The sequence below is a fragment of the Sylvia atricapilla genome, chromosome 4, assembly GCF_009819655.1.
Source record: "Sylvia atricapilla isolate bSylAtr1 chromosome 4, bSylAtr1.pri, whole genome shotgun sequence".
NCBI lineage: Eukaryota > Metazoa > Chordata > Aves > Passeriformes > Sylviidae > Sylvia > Sylvia atricapilla.
This window is the reverse complement of record NC_089143.1, coordinates 62053390-62067478: the sequence shown is the minus strand read 5'-3', so window position 1 is coordinate 62067478 and position 14089 is coordinate 62053390. Positions and strand designations below refer to the sequence as shown.

Genomic DNA, 14089 nt, shown 5'->3' with positions numbered 1-14089 from the left:
GCTTGTGTTTTTGAAAGTGAGGGAGATATGAATGGAACCAAATTTTAGAAAAATATTATCTGTCAGACTTTATTCTCCAAGTGGCTGTGTATAATGGGAGTAAAGAGAAGCAGGAGCATTTTGTGTCTAAACCATCAGTAAATGCCTTGAAATTCCTGAGGCAGGCTCGTTTCCTGCTAGTAGCAGAGATGGGTACCGCATATGCTTCAGTCAGTGTGTGTACACCTCTTTGGTGTCAAGGCTATTAAATTTAAAAGTCATTAACTATCAGTGTGAGTGTGGGGAATTTCCTCTGCCAACCCGTGCCTACAGGCACACAGAGCTAGTGAAGAACAACAGAAGAAAAAGCAATGCACAGCTGTTGTAGTCAAGGTCAGTGAATTGTCATTGATTCTTTATTATCATCAGACACATCAATCTTTCCCTTATAATGTTTTATCAATGAATTAGCATCTATCTTTTGCTCTTGTATCCCTGAAATATCTTCTTAGGATCTGGCAAAGATGGCATTTTTGTTTACTGAAGATACGTGTTTGGATAGCAATAATCTAGTTAATTCCACAGGACCAAAAAAAAAAAAAAATCTAACAAATAAGTGAGCAAGGTAATAAAATCTGGTTTCTGATAAATCTGTGTTATCTCTACTGCTTGGAGGTGATAATGGATTTTGCTTTCTTAACTCTTTTTACTATTTTGTGCTTCAGAAAGGTATTATTATGCTAGATCTGAAGGTCAGCTCTCCAAGCTTAAAATGTGGGCAGCTGAAAGACATCAGAATTTAGCATTCCCTGTTCCACAGTACAGCTGTTGTTTAAATGCAGCCCATGAAAATTCATTTCTTCCTTTCTTCTCTCCTATGGTTATCCTCTCCAGCTGTGTCAGGGTTGACATGATCTTGACTGAAGCTGAGAGGAGGAAGTCAGTGCTGGCTCATGAAACATTGTGCTTTTTCTGTGGTTTTGTGAGCAGCAGAAGGGAGATTTGAAGTATTGTCTCCTTTTTGCAGTTTTGCTGTCTCACTCCTGGTGTTGCTGAGGAAGTGGGAGCAAAGCTTGCTAACTGGTACTGATGGAACATCACTGGTATTAGGTTGTAAATGAACAAGAAAGGGACAAGCTCATCCAGTCTAAACAGCATTTGAATTTTGGGCACCTCTTTAATGTTGTTGGGACTCAGCTTGGTTTATGGGCTTGAATTTGAGGTGTGTATAGCAGAGAGATCTTGAAAAGCTATGAATTAGCCTTCAGGAAACACTTTTGGTGTATGTCTGAAAGCTGACAAGGATCTGCTGTTTCAGTTTATATCCCATCCTGAACAGTCTGCCATACAGTTTTCATCCTCAAGATCTTTATAAGCTCTTAATCGTTCAGCTTAAGTAATGCTGGAAGGTATTCAATGGCTCACAGTATCTTAGACAGGCCCTGGGATGGGACAGGAGATTGAGGTGGAAAAGTGTCAGTCTTTAATGTGACATTTGAATTGGTCATTGACTGAAAGTGAGTTAATGGCAGCTGCAGTCTTAAGTACAGGTCACTGCTTTGTCTGTTAGGGAAAGATGTTCTCTGATGTACAAACAGAATATATTTTCAGGTATTGCTTTCTGGAAAAATCATAGACTGAATAGTAGAATGACCTGGGCTGGAAAGGACCTTAAAGGTCATCCAGTTCCAACCTCCTGTCACTGATGTCCATTGGGACTCTGAGTCCTTGACAGTTACCCTCTGGACGGGACAATCCAGCAAATTCCTTATCCACCTAACAGTCTAACCATCAAATCCATTTCTCTCCAATTTACAGAGAAGGATGTTGTGGGGAGCCTTGTTGAAAACTTTACAGAAGCCCAAATAAATGACATCTGTAGCCCTCCCTTGTTGACTGATGGAGTCACTCCATCACAGCAGGCCACGGGGTTGGTCAGGCAGGACTTGCCCTTGGTGAAGCCATGCTGGCTCTCTCAAATCACCTCAGCATCCTCCATGTGCTTTAGTAAAGCTTCTAGAAGGATCTGTTCCATGATATTCCTGGGCACAGAGGTCAGGCTGATGGGCTGGTAGTTCCAGGATCCTGCTTTCTGCCCTGTTTGCAGGTGGATACAAAGTTTCCCTTTTTCCAGTCACCTGGGACTTCACCTGACTGCTGTGGCTTTTAAAATACCATGCAGAGTGTCTTGGCAACTCCATCAGTCAATTCCCTTAGCACTCTGGGATGCCCCTCATCAGGTCCCATAGAGTTGTGTGTTCAGATTCCTTGGTGGCCATGAACCTGATCTCTACTTACAGTGGAAGGAACTTTGCTCCCGCAGTCCCCACTCTCCACTGGAAACATGTGGGAACAGAGCTTGCCCCTGAAGACTGAGACCGAGAGGTTGAGTACCTCAGTCTTCTCATCTGTTGTTAACAGTGTACCAGAGTTGTTTATTGGGGTGGGTACACCTGCTTTGACCTTCCTTTTCTGCTTAACATGCTTGTAGGTGCCCCTCTTTTTTATTCTGTGTGTCTTGCCAGGTCTAGTACTTCCCATTTAATGCAATTTGTGTAAAAATTTCATTGACTGATAAATGCATTTAATAGAATTAATAGGAAACTTGATAAACTACAGTTGCATTTTTAAATTAAAATCAAATGTCTAATGAATGTAAGTAGAAATTACTATGATAATTGCCTAATTTGTATCTTTGTCAGGGAAAATCTTTCAGTGTTAGTATTGAATATGGTTAAAGATTGAGCATTGTGGTTTTTTTGTAAGTTAAAAGGGAAACATTTCTGTGTGGGGGACAGAAACCCAGTTGTACAAGCACTTGAGAAGTGCATCACAAGAACTGTGATCTCTGCTTGCTGCCTAGAGCGTTTTCACTCAAGGGACATCAGAGTATGCACTCTGGTCCTTGTCTCTGGGAATCAACAAGAACCAGCTTTTGTGTAGTTACTGATGAGCAGCAAGTGAAACAGCTTTGCAGTAGATTTTGCTTTAATTTTTAAGAGCAGCCCCCTCAGTCTTGCTGAGGGAAGGATGTGAAACACCAAGTCCACACTTGGCTTCATAGGCCTTGCTTGAAAATCCACAAAGCCAATTCAAGGACTTGATGTGAAAACAGCAAGGAATGTCCAAGTCACTGATAATGATTTTCTAATTTTTCCATTTCTAGGCAAAACACTTGTTATTAATCTAGGAAAGTAGAAACAGTTTTGGGATGGACATGTGCTGCAGGGTGAACTCTTGCCTGTGCAAACCTATTGTAAACTTTAAAGGGAGAATTTAATCAAATGAAATTACACAGGTGTCAGAAGAAATGGGTGGGGTTGTTGATGGAGAGCCGTTTCTCAAGAATGTCCCTAGAAACTTAATATACTGGATGAAGTTAAGCAGGATTTTCTTGACATCAGTAGAGATGTTTGCCAGATATTTACCAGAAAGACTTTCTACTATTGGACAGTGTTGAATATAAAACTTAAACAAACAAAAACCCATCAGAAAGTACACGTTAAATGGCTCATGTGAATGTGGTGGAATGGAAGGTGAAGGGAAAGGCCCAAAACTGCTTTGGGCCCTTTTAGTGGGTGTTCTGTAAATGGCTTCTTAATTATATTGATATAAACAGGCTTCTGCAACTAAAGCAGTGAAATCTCTGGAATACAGGGAAGGGTTATCAAAGGATTGGGTTTAGCTTTTACATACAGTAGAAAGTTCTGCTATTTCTAATACCTTTATAAGTTTGAAATTATAATTTACTGTTGCAAGTTTCAGCAACTCACTTATAGAGACAGACTTTTTTTTTTTTTTTACTTCAGTGACTTACATAAGTGCTTTTAAAGGCAATACACTTGGGTCAGTAGATACCCATGGGAATTTTGTATGTGAGAGATTAGTGTGATAAGACTCAATTTATTTGAAACCAGAGTACTTCTGGTGCCATTATTCTGTTGTTGGGGAAGAGTTTCTCAAATTCACAGGACTGAATTTCTGTTCTTAGCCTGAGACAAACAGCAACAAGATCCATCACTGAGGTACTCGACTTGGAGGTGATCAAATTCCAATTTGAATCCCCTTTTCTACTTCTTTCAGATCAAAAATGCGAACTTGAATTTTCAGTAGTTGTCCTTTGTTTTATCCCTTTAAAAACTTTGAAGTCTTTGGGCTTGGCCCAGGAAGAGTCTTACAGATTTTCACAGGGAAAAAAAAAAAAGTTTTTCCTCAGGCATTAACTATCACATTAATTACAGAAGTGTTACTAAATACTGTGCAAGATTATGGAGTCTGTGCCAAAATCAGGCAGTTCTTGCTCCATGCTTTGCCCCAGCTTATGCAGTTGAAAATTCAGTTCCCCTGTGAAGATGGTTTTTGTGTTTGAGTGCAGTGCAAGGGGTATTCCGTGTCTCTTTTAGTCAGATTTGTGTGTAGCAGTTGTGTCATTGCTGTGATGGTACTGGCAACATCTGAAAGCTGCTGTATCCTGCTATTATACCAATTTGTTTAAATCTGTGCATGCTTGTTCCCGAGGGCTTGGAGCCTTTCATGCTCCCTGAACTTGACTGAGTTTTCAAAACAGTTCTCAGGTGCAGTGTTTGTCTTTCTTGCATTGCTGATGTTCTCTTTCTTCAGATGCAGCTGTGGCTCCCACTTGCCCTGGGTCTGTCTTTGCCCCTGAATTCACTGCCTGGTGAAATGCCCTTCTCCTTCCCAGTGCCTGTAATATTCATAAAGGGCCAGCTTATATGGTCATTTCTCCCTGACATGGTTCAGTGTCTCCATCCCATTTGCCAACTTGGAAAATAACAGATTAAATGGTTGCCTTCTGATTCCCCATGCCCCTGGCATGCTTTCTGCCTGAGTAGATCTTCAGTTTAAACTCGAAGTTTCTTCTCCTTAATCAGCCTTTTTAATGCACTTGGATATCCACCTGCCCCAAAACAAAAATAACACTGGGCCTAGATGCCATGCCAAGGTGGGGGAATGCGTCTATCTGATTTTAGGCCTTAGAAAACAGGTCCAGTGACTGAACTTCAAAATTGACTGAAATGAGACAGCTTTGTAGGTGGGAAATGTGAACTTCCTGTGGTGTTTAAACTTGTGTGTTCCATGGGAACGTTTTGTGGTTATAACCAAACTCAAAACGCAGGATGGTAAAGAAAAGATAATCCCACGTGAGTCTGCCTGTTTGTGTGGCAGTCAGTACTGCCCCAGGTCCTCTTCCAAAGCTGTTTGGGAACAATAAATACATGTTCCCAGGCTTCTGTACCTTTAATCAATCCAAAGTGGGAAATTAGTTCCAGTAAATATTTTTATAATAGAACAAAGCAAGCGTGCCTTGTGGCACTGACTGCAAGTGCCAGCATCATTGACCCCTGAGCGTGCATTCAGAGCTGAAGCTCCCGAATTGTGCTACCATGTGTTGTATAAACTGTGTGTGTAATTAGACTCAGCCAACACCTGCTGTTACATTGGAAAAGAGAGGCGCTCTAATAAGATGTAAACTGGCCAACAGCTTAATTTCAGGTCTTGGCTGCCAGTGCATCTGCCTAGTCCAAATGTTCAGAGGGCTGCCCCCCTTTCTCTTTCTGGGACCAGGGAAGTGGCTTGTTTGTAAATGCTTGCTGATGCTGAAGTTCAACCCTTAGTGTGCTTCCTTGCATTTCATGGATTGGCCAAGACTTCCAAGTCTAAGAACCTGCTACATGGTACAGGGCTGATTTTCCATTGTGGTGGGGCTGCCCAGTCTGTAGCTCTCTTGAGCTCTCTATTTCCCTTTATGCTCACACCATCTCTCCCTCACTCCTTTCCTCTCTGTTTCTGGCTTGGGACAGGGAAGCAAGGGGAGGTACTGTCTTTTTCTTTTTTCTGTTGGCTGCTGAATGAAGGTGAGGAGTAAGGATGGTGTCAGGCTGGTTAAAAAAATCCCTGATGTTTATGTTGGATGGTTGTTACTGATTGTCTTCTTACTGCCACGTTCTTCTCTGAAAGACATTGATCTAAGTTTCTAATGCTGTCAGTGGTTTTCTGAACTTGAGTGCCATGTGCAATTGTGTCATATTCAGTGAGACAGCAGTGGTCTGCTCTAGATGTTTCTCTTTAGATTTCCTTCCTTAATAGAAGCAATAAAGCAACAAGTGTGAATACTGCTGCACAGCACAGGTGAGGCCATAGGATGAAATTCCCTGAATATCAGCCTCCAGATTCGTCTTGAAGTAAACTTAATGCTTTTCTTTCAAGCATATGTGGAACCTTAACCATAGTAAAATTTGATCTTTTTTCACACTCCATTTATTTGGGAAGCAAGGGCTATGTGGTAGGTCTTTCTTATTTAAGGGCAAACATGTGGGGTAATGAATAGATGAGGATGTTTTGTTTTGGAGCCTGACAGTCAAAATTCAGTAACATTTGAACAACTCATAACCTAAAGTTATGGTTTGATGGCTTTTAGATTAGCGTATGCTATTAAGGGAACTTTGAGGTGTGCAAAAGTTTGGTTGGTTCTGTTGTCTTATATAGGCTACAGTTGTCCCAAAAATAAAGAAATCCTAGGTGTTTTTGCTTATTTCCTTGCATATTGCTAAGGGATTTACTTAACGTTGTTGCTGCAGTAACTAAGAACTTAGTCTAACAATAATTTTTAGTAGCATTCATACAATTCCACTGATTCCAGCTTGTTTCAGCTGGACTGCATAAATGCTTCTTACATGGAAAATTACCTGAATCCTATACAGATTTGAACACAGCAACATGGTGAAGATGTTCTATTTAACACTGACACTGTGGGCAAGAAAAACCTTCCTCTGTGTGTTGGTTGTTAGAGCTTTTGGGCTGCCACGTGTTCCCTGACGAGCTGAGCCAGACATTTCAAATCCCTTTGCATGGAACAAGTTTATGAGAATGGCCTTCACAGGTGGTATTTGTGTTGGCAGCCTCACAAGGGAGTCCAGGGGTTGAATAGTAACAGAAGCAGCTAAATTAACTTCTAATGCTGGAGGGACATCCTTTCCAGCAGGCTTGCAGCACAGAAGTTGAGCTAACAAGAACTTTTCTCTTTTACTGCTTGGACTGCGGAATGAAATCCATTAAAAGTCTACCCACAAAGTGCTCCTGCTTTGAGTGAGTAATTGCAGTGTTTCCACTCTTTTACTCTTGAATAATAACCACAAGAAATTGAGGAGTATTAAGGGCTTTCATAGACACAGGTATGTGTTTTGGAAGCTGGCTGACATTAACTGAGCATTACTGTGATGATCTGGTCACGCAGGTGATAGAAAACAGACACAAGGCTGTGTTTTCAAGTATATGAGCTGATGCTTTAGTAAGCCACTATATGTCTATTTGCCAGAGTACAGTGAGGATCTCAGAAGAAACTTCTTGAAATAGAGAATTATTTACATGTTTTGGAGCCCAGTCAGAATGAGAGACACTTGCAGTTTTTTTTCCACTTCCTTCCTTTCTTTTTCCCCACTTAAAGAGCAATAAATAATGCTCCACATCTGAAGAAGAGGTTTAGTATTTGTGTGGAAAAAGGATATTATTAAAAACTTCAGCCTGTCATTCTTATTAAAGCTACTATTTGCCATGAACTGCATATTGTTTAGATGCCAGATTTCCCAGTCCTCCCTGGACTTGGAAGTGATACCTATCCCACTGTCTACAAGCCATTACTGAAACTGTTGAGCTTTTGCAAGCTTAATATGTATTTAGCAAATAATATATGTATTGTGTTTCTCCTGATATTTTTTCTGCAAATGAAGTTGTAGCTCAGTACACTTCATTATAAAACCTTCAATTTCTAATGCAGAATCACTAGCGGTATCTTGGAGTGAACTTCTCTGCCTTTCTTGGTATCTTTTGTTGACTGCAGTATTACCTCTTCATCAGCATACTCTTAAATCCCCTGTAATGATCCAGTTTTATGTGGGTGAGACAGATGATGTGCTACATAAACTAACTTTTATGTGCCACAGAAATAATCCCTTTCAGCAGGGAAAACATTGCCTAGAGGGATTTTTTTTTTTGAGGAAACACCCCATGAGAAGTGCTAGCATGATTGGTGTTTGGTACAGGTCCTGTTAGAACATCTCTGAAAAGGATAAAGAGAAAAGGCAGACTGAGATCAATTTGTTTTCACAACTCCTTAGAAAAATGTTTAAGAGCAGAGAGCTTGGCCACGGGAAGAGCTTGGATGAGGCACACAATGATGTTGGAATAGAAGAGGAGAAATGTCACAAGAGTGTGAAGTTTGCTGTGCTGTAACTTTCTTCATGCCTCTCAAGAATGCCAGATCAGTCTCAGGAGCACCAAACTGGCTTAATTTCCTTTAATGAAGTTGTATTAAATTCCATGCAGTGTCCCAGCTCTCCTGTCAACAAGCTTCTTTCCTGGAGTGGAAAGCTCTACACGGGGGTGAGGCTTAGCGAGATCTGTGTGATGGTGGGCTCCTGAAGGGATGTTGCTGGCATGAGAGTTCATGGGTTAGTCTGGAAGAAGCCTGGTGTTAGATTTCATTCACAGCCTAGGCTGTAAAACACGTTGCATTTAACTACTTTCAGATCAACAGAAGATCTTTTTCCTTTTGCTTCATGGGTTTGATTGTTATTCCAGGTGTGTTTTTTCATTTTCTTTCAGTATTTATGTAGTGTCATTTATATAACCAGCACTATCTGGGAAGAAGTAGTTTGGGTCATAACTGAAAAGTAAAACACACAGATTGTATGTGTCAGGTTTTTTGATGTACTGAAGTTTTTGACCTAATTTCCTGGCCAGTTGTCTCAGGTTTTAATAGGTTAACCTAACCTGATGGTGGAGGGTCCAGAGGAAAGTAAATCATTTGCATTTATAATGTGACAATAAGAAGAAATGCATAAGGTAATTTTCTACCCTCTGGTTCATAGCAAGGTGAAGGTAAAGCATTTTGTGAGTAATCAAACTGTTTTGAGCCAGTTGGAGACAAGGATTCATTTACTTTATGCTGAAGACATGCTAGAGAGGAAATGAAAAGGTTTTTTTTCTTTAAAATAGTCTTCAATTTCTATTAAAACACTTGTTCCAATAAAAAACCTAAGGCTAGCAGAAGTCAGTGCTATCACAGGTGGCTGTGGAGCAATTTGCACTGGGAAGATAATACCCACTCCTCCTCTTCTCTGCAAGCTGGAGGTTTGTATTTCCCAAGGCACTTGTGAGTTTGGACTGTGAAAACATGGATTTTACTCAAGTGTGAAATCATGATTTTAGGACCAGTGCATTATGACCCTTGTTTTTTCTCACTAGGCCTATTTGTGATTGCAAGAAACAGACTAGAACCAATTCTAAAAACAAACAACTGTGCTTGATGGCATTTGTTTTAACCTCTTTAGTGTAACAGTTTAGTTAACACAGTGATTATTTTGGTGTCCTTTTGCTACACTGGAAAGAAGCATCCAATTAACTGAGTGAAAAAACCTCATATACTGCTCTGAATGTTACAAAAGGCTGACTTAATTCTCATTCTGAGAGTATTTAACATTGTGAGTAGAGCTAATTAAGCTGTTAAGCTGACATGGGGAAAACACAAAACCGGTATCCCCATTCTTGGCTTGCATTCACAACACAGCTGTATTCTTGGACTTTTTAAATGTCACTCATAAATAGTTTTTCTAATAAAATACTGAATTAAACAGAAGGAGCGTCTGCTAGTTTACATTGCTGGTGCTTTTCTTCTTGGTCTCCCAAAAGATGACAGTGTTGAGGCTTCTTATGGATATGTCCTGCTGAAAATATCCAAATTAGCTGTGTGTGTGTGGTGGTTGTTTGACTTGAAGCAGTGTTGTTCTGGCTAGAGCAGTGTCGTGTATGGAGCCTGTACTCAGTGTCCTCTCCCTGGCTGGGGGTCCTGCCTCTGGATATTACTGAGTTATAGACCCAGCAGTACCAGTACTGCTGTTTGAAGACAGCGTGTTTCAGAAGTTAAAAGGGCTTCATTAATTGAGTGATTCATGTTTGCTGTGTTTACAAAAAAATAATAATTTCTCCCAAATATTCTAGTAGTTCAAGTGACTTCCTTCATGAATGTGCTGAAATCTGAGACATTGAGTGCAGCTCTCAGAAGTGGTGCGTGGTTGTAGCTATGTGATGTTCTCTGTGATGGCAGCAGTATGACTTGCATTCAGTGCAGGGATCAGCAGCTGTGTGTCTCCAGTGTGCTACAGGACTCTGAAATGCGAGATGCTTTCCAGACCCTCATCTGTTACTTGGAAAATCTTGAGTTCACCACAGGTGAACTCATATTATTCCTTCTAAAGCTTTTACATTACCAGAAGAATGTACTGCTGCTGAAGTGTACTTAACTGATACATAGTCTGCTAGACAGTGTTCATTTTGTAGTTTTGTTTTAACTTATTTTGCTTTTATTTTCACTTTAAAAATCCACAGTGTGCTGTTGCTCCTGTCCCTCTTTGTCCCGCTGCACTGTGGTTTGGGAGAGGAGCAAGGCTGGGGAAACAGGAGCCAGGCAAGAGTGAAGGGGTTGTTTACACCTGGCTTCCTCTGGCAGTGTCCATGTATCAGGGATGAGACCATCTGCAGGGCAAAGATGATGGATTTCCATCACCCAGTCCTGCCATCTCTTTGCTGTTGGGAATAGAGTCCTGAAGCAAAGACAGAGGAGATGGTGCCCAGTACTGTGATAGCAGCAATAAAAGTTTGGAGATATAGTAGCTCAAATGTGAGCTAGTCGAGTTGATGTTTGTAGCTTACAAACCTGAGCTGGCAGGGTTGAAGGGATGCAAGCAGGAATACTTTCAGAGAGAGGTTAATTACATGCATGTAAAGCTGTGCAGTCTCAGATCAGGGGCTTGAATGTGGTGGTGTGGGAGCTTGGACACCAGGGTAGCATTTGACCTTGGGAGAGAGGGTGAAGTGGTCAGAGGGGGCTGTGTGAGAAAATTCAGCTGTGCTGTGTAGGCTCAAGGAATGTAACCAGAGATCAAGAGAAGAGTGTGTTAAATGAGAGGCTGGAGAGCTGCAGCAGGACTTCACAGCAGGTGTGTGGGGAGGGAGAGCTGAACTTCCAGACCTAAAATGTTGGCAGGAGTCATTAATTTGTTAACCACTATTCGTCACATTCTCTGTTTTCTTCAGAGGATAATTATTTGCTTGCATTATTCTGCTTGGCTCACCTTGGAAGTGCACTGTGCATCTGCAAATAGCATTGATGTTCAGCATTTGGCTTGTAGTGTTTTCCTATAAAAGACTTCAACTCTGTTGTTTTTAAAACCTTTAGCAACTCACAGTAGAGCTCATGAATGTATGCTCTGTGAAAGATACAGGGAGAAAAAAGGTTTTTTTCTAGAATGGTCTCTAAATCTCGATATGTCGACACTTCTAAATGGACATTTGACAGTGGAAAAATAAGTGTTAAAGCAGACAGTAAAATGAGCTTTTAGAATAATACCCATACTTCTCTCAAATTGGTGGTATTGCCAGCAGTGGTACATAAGGCTGCTGAAGAATGAAACCAGCTAAAGGCAACCCTGCTGCCAGTTATCCAGTGGGCTGTGTCCAGCAGGTCCCCAACGCGTTGCAAACATTCAGGAAGAGCATAAAGGCTTTTTATGTAGGGTGACTGTGAATAATGGACACTATCCAGAAAAGAATTGCTGTGCATTGTGGAGTTTGCTAATGCCTGTGTAGTCAGCAGGAAGGTTCAATGATAGATTTCTCTATTAACTGCTTACACAGTTAATAATCCAGCCACTGTGTGCACAGCAGGAGCAACATAGTAGAAGGTCCCTCTGGAGAGGAAAACTGTGATGATCTGCTTTGGGAGGTACAATGGTCAGGGTTGGGAGAGGAGAAAAAGAGATGTCTGCAAAAGTAAGTACTGTGAGACAGACTCTGACTTGACCCAAAAGGTGATGTTGCAGGAAGGTAGGGTTCACTCTACCTGAGTCATTTCAGGAAGAGATTACCTAAGGGGTACATTTATCTGTCTCAAATTCTGGAAAATTGACATAAATGGCTGCATTTCTCTCAAATAGCAGTGTTGCAGGCAGTGCTATTACTGCCTACCTTCTTCAGGGCAGTATATGGAAGAGAGGGGGAGGGAAGTTTTCAGAGAGGGTTGCTGGGCTCAGGCTGCCTGTGAGTCTGGCTGGGTTTTGGGCAGTGGTGAAGTTGAGCTGGGCAGGAGGGAAGAAGCTGTGCTTCTTTGAGAGAATAGCTGACATGTTAAGGACTGTCTGAAAAAAATGCTGAAGACAGTGATTTAATGGAAGGGTGTTGGAGATGTGTTTTGACTTCCTGTCTGAAGTGAAAGTGGTCCTGCATGATGATTTGAAGATCTACGTTTGTGTTATTTTCAAAATGAGTCCAGTGTTTTTGTGGGAAGCTTTGCTAAGAAAACCCAGAATTTGGGATAAGCCGTTTTGTATGTGGAGCGTAGTAAAAAAACCTAGAAATAATTTTAGAACAGAGGCTTTAGGAACCAGGTAGGTAAGAAACAAGCTTTGGGTTTTGGCCTTGTTTGTGTACATAAAAGCAAAGGGAAAAACTAAGAGACACGAGTAAGAATGGGGGGTGAATGTCAAATAAGGTCACTCTGGCTTTTCCTACATATCAGCCAAAGGACTGTAGGAATAACTTCTGGGAAAAGGTGTTCTTTTGGTGTGTGTGAGGAGAGTCCTCTTTTCATGCCTGTATTTGTCCTGAGTGGCAAAAACCAGAATGCCTTTGCCACATAGCTCTGGTGTTGAGTCCCATTTTGTGATGCAAAAGTGATGCAAAGCATGCTCAGGATGCAACTGTGCTTTATCATATAATTACTCCAGGTGACACTGTGCTTTCATATTCTTCCTTTGTTGTTTAAGTGTTGTTTAAGTGGCATGGAAAGGACAAAGTGCCAAAAAGAGAGATGGGTTTTGGAGGGTAGTGGGAATGTCCATAAAGAACAAAAATGCCATAGGATAGAGAAGGGCAGGAAGCCTAAGAGTTCATCCTTAAATGACTCTCTGCCCTACCTAACCTGGCAGGTATGGGAATGAACAGGAGAGTCTCTGAACTGTAGTTTCCAAAACTTTTACCGATTTTCTGACTTGCAAAATATGTGAAGGCTTGTGCAGTCTTCTCTGGGGAGGAATTTAGTATCCCCATCAGGGAAAGCTTAGGCTTGTGGTTTTCAGGCATTTTCAATTATCCGCACTTAGTTTTAGTGTATGGATAATTTAATAAACACTTTTTAGCTTAAAAACACCGCAAAAGCATGTCGAGATAATATTTTAATTACAAATTGAAATGAAGATTCTGTTGCATTTAATATTTTGAAAAGAGACAGATATTTGTGAGGGGCTTGTAGAATATTAGAAAAATAATTAAATGGAATTGATGATGACTAATTTAGTTTCATTTGTAGATTATGTGCACAATAGGATGCACACATTGATGTAGTGTGTGTGGCAATGATCTTTGTTTAAGGCAGAGCTGCAGATGCTGTCAGGGGTGTGCTGAAACTTAAATAAGGTAAGAGCTCTTCAAAGCTGTCAGATGCATAAATAGAAAAAAACAGGTCTCTTAAGTCATTGGTGTTATAAAAGCTGAGACACTGATTTTTAACCTAGGTTGGGATTGTCTTTTCAGTAAAAATTGCAAATGCTAGGCTGTCTTCAGCATGACAGACAAATAAATATCCCTGGATTTTTTTTTTAGCAGTATTTTATAGTGACTTCTGGGAATTACATTTTTGTTGTCTGCTCAAGGCCTGCCTTTTTAGTGGAAAATAGAGGAAACATTCCTTCAGAAGAAGGAATGCCAAGTTTCATGCATTCAGCACTTGCATGCATAAGCAACCTAACCAGCCCTGTGAAAATGAGCAGAGCAATGAAGTTTTTTTTTTTTTATTCACATGAAAGAACCTGGGGATACTACAGTTAGCTTCCTAGAAGAAAAGTGTAATTTTAAACACAAGGAATATGTTTTGTAAGGGACAAAGAGGGTTGAGCTCCCTGTGGCTCAAAGAATGGGGGCAGTGTGTCACATAAAGACTCCGTGAAAATTATAATTATTCATTGCAGCCTGGCTCTTACTGTCCAGGATATCACCATGGTGGAAATGGCCTTTCTAAACTTGCTTAAGAGCACATGGA

The 14089-nt window shown here is 40.8% G+C and overlaps 1 protein-coding gene across 4 annotated transcripts in view; it reads left to right on the top strand.

Annotated features, from left to right (window-relative positions):
* ARHGAP24 (Rho GTPase activating protein 24) overlaps positions 1–14089 on the top strand; it is a 243181-nt gene that overhangs the window by 92921 nt on the left and 136171 nt on the right. The window contains exon 1 of one of the 4 annotated variants that reach the window (XM_066318113.1): positions 11808–11826. The exons of the other annotated variants lie outside the window; for them this stretch is intronic. Coding sequence (XP_066174210.1) covers positions 11815–11826 — 12 coding nt within the window. The 5' untranslated portion in view covers positions 11808–11814. Of the gene's footprint in view, positions 1–11807; positions 11827–14089 lie in introns of those variants that run through there. 4 annotated transcript variants of the gene reach the window in all.